Source organism: Bombus terrestris, chromosome 16, assembly GCF_910591885.1.
Source record: "Bombus terrestris chromosome 16, iyBomTerr1.2, whole genome shotgun sequence".
NCBI classification, from domain to species: Eukaryota; Metazoa; Arthropoda; class Insecta; order Hymenoptera; family Apidae; genus Bombus; species Bombus terrestris.
The window spans coordinates 7,562,016-7,564,324 of record NC_063284.1 but is presented as its reverse complement, the minus strand read 5'-3'; the positions used below and the strand labels follow the sequence as shown (position 1 = coordinate 7,564,324).

Below are 2,309 nucleotides of genomic sequence, written 5' to 3'. Positions count from 1 at the left end.
TTTTCAAAGCCGTTACATCATTGGTCGAAACGGCGTGAGAAAATATTTTCCACTTTTCAAGATCAATAACACATTGGTAATATCAATATTAGAAAAGAATAAACTCGAAATTCGTTGTTAATTTAAATGTTATTCAAATAGTTGATATATTCAAAAGAATTTTATTATTTAAATGCATATTGATAAACCTCAATTTTAAATGCATTAAGAGTAGAAAAAGCATCATGATGCGAAATTGTTGATAATCATTAGTTGCTTTTCTCACGTATCATAATACTCTACCTTTAGAATCATTCGTGGATAACCATAAACTTTATGAACAAAATGGAAGTTGACGCATGCGTTATTCCCTTATATCGCTTTCATCATAGATTAGATTCGAGGATTTTTTTCTTCTGTTTCTTATCATATTATTAGAAATTAAAAATATTTACATGTTTACGTTTTGCTAATACGATGTTTTTAAAATGCAGAACGATCGAAATAAATGTAATACAATAGCTATCTGCTCTTCCATAACCAAATTAGAGAGCACATACTTTATAGTAAAAACAAAAACAATAAAAACACAATGAATTTATGCTAAACACTTACAGATAACAAATTTTGCATTTTCGGATAAGGTACGTGGCAGCGTCATAATTACTCTTGTTATTATCATCATATTGTTCTTCAGTGAAAATATAAAAAATTTTAATTCATGCGTATAACGTGTTGTGGTTCGGTATTATATCATACTTTGCGAACACAAGCACGAGTGCTGAGAAATGACGCATCACTATACAAAATGGAAACGAACTATTGAGAGTCAGTCACTTTCTCATCATGCTTTCCAGAAGTTTGGATTTTGTTGTAACCTCCTCTCAAAAGTTTCGTACCACCCTTGAATAACAGATAGCGGTACAAAGTTTTCTGTTGGATTTGGTGTCATTTGTGCTTGTGTCACAGAAAAACTCGAAACGTAATTCAAAAAACTTGTAAGCATCTTCTGAACAAATTCTAAAAAGGAGTTTGACGTGGCTTGTGTTACTGTAGCTGCTTGTTGTTCTATAGCTCCAATGGGTTCCACCGAAACCCCTATTTGTGCTACGTGAGAAATCTTTCCCACTCCAAAAATTCCTAAATTACTATTTTCGAATTCATGGTTCTTCTTCAGAGTGGATATCTTGAATATGGCAGATGGCTTGACGTTTGAAATATACCCAAGAAACTGCCAATTAGGCGGAGCAGTTGGATCTGGCCAACTGAAATACACTGTAAATACCAAGGATCAATAAGAATATGCAAGTGAATTTATTTAATTGTTATTGTAGCACATACCTGCGCCACCTGTTCCATCAGGGAACGGTATAGCACCAGTGAGAAAAACCACGATATGGTTTATATTGTCTGCATCAGGTACTGTTATTAAAAACTGGTTCTCTCCTATCTGTTGAAAATCCGTTTGGACCTAAGAAAGATGTTATATTTACAATTACATATCGTTTGTATGTTTGGAAATTGTGGTTTACTATTTGAAACTTGAAAAAATCTAGATTCGTCGACATGATATTTACATATTCGATTAAATGCAGAGACGCTCGTGACAAGTTGGTGACGGGGTGGGGTAAGATGCGAGCATTACTGAGAGGTAACAGAAACAAGATACGAAACAAAACGACGCAAACATAGGACATTAGCGAAAATCAGGAAAAAAAAAGTATGTTACGTAGGAACACTAATATGTTTGTGACAAACGATACATTTACATTTAATTGACAATTTAGCATCGAAAATGAAATACAATGTTGGTACTTGCATAGCAAAGCATTGATACTTACGAGTCGACCAGATACAATTATACCAAGCATCTTTATGTCGAATCTAGATCATTCTATCGCTTTCTACTTATCACGCTACACCAGCAAATGTTCGGCAAGTATATAATAGGTACACAACGTTGTCACACCATCCAAACATTTACAATCGCTAGAATGATGTTTATCACGATTCATGTGGCTATATAAAGAGTGGAAACTAAAGTAATACTAGTTACTAATATCTAAGGTAGTATCCTCATGTGTACACACGAAGCTTAATATGAATAATTTTTCTCCATGCTTTTACTTTCGAAACCAAAATAAAAAGATCCAACATTCAAAATGTTCTTTTTATATGATATAATTTCCATAATTTGCTACTTTTTTGAGTTACCTATCGTCTTCTTTTATTATATTTCTTTATATTATAATTCGAGATAAACACGGGACAAAGGCAAAATACTAATTCAACTATGCTATAACAATACCACCTGTTAGTGATTCTAATCT

The 2,309-nt window shown here is 32.9% G+C and overlaps 1 protein-coding gene across 2 annotated transcripts; it reads right to left on the bottom strand.

Annotated features, from left to right (window-relative positions):
* Positions 1-141: 141 nt before the first annotated feature.
* Positions 142-2,026, bottom strand: LOC100643222 (protein OPI10 homolog). 2 transcript variants are annotated; one of them, XM_003401832.4, is made up of 3 exons: positions 1,821-2,026; positions 1,321-1,450; positions 142-1,254 (listed from the first exon to the last, which is right to left on the bottom strand). In XM_003401832.4, the coding sequence occupies exons 1-3, from the start codon at positions 1,848-1,850 to the stop codon at positions 824-826; spliced, it is 591 nt and encodes a 196-aa protein (XP_003401880.2). In that variant the 5' UTR covers positions 1,851-2,026; the 3' UTR covers positions 142-823. The 2 variants fall into 2 exon arrangements, with proteins under 2 accessions (XP_003401880.2, XP_012173295.2); XM_012317905.3 differs by lacking the exon at positions 1,821-2,026 and adding an exon at positions 1,557-1,749.
* Positions 2,027-2,309: the final 283 nt, after the last annotated feature.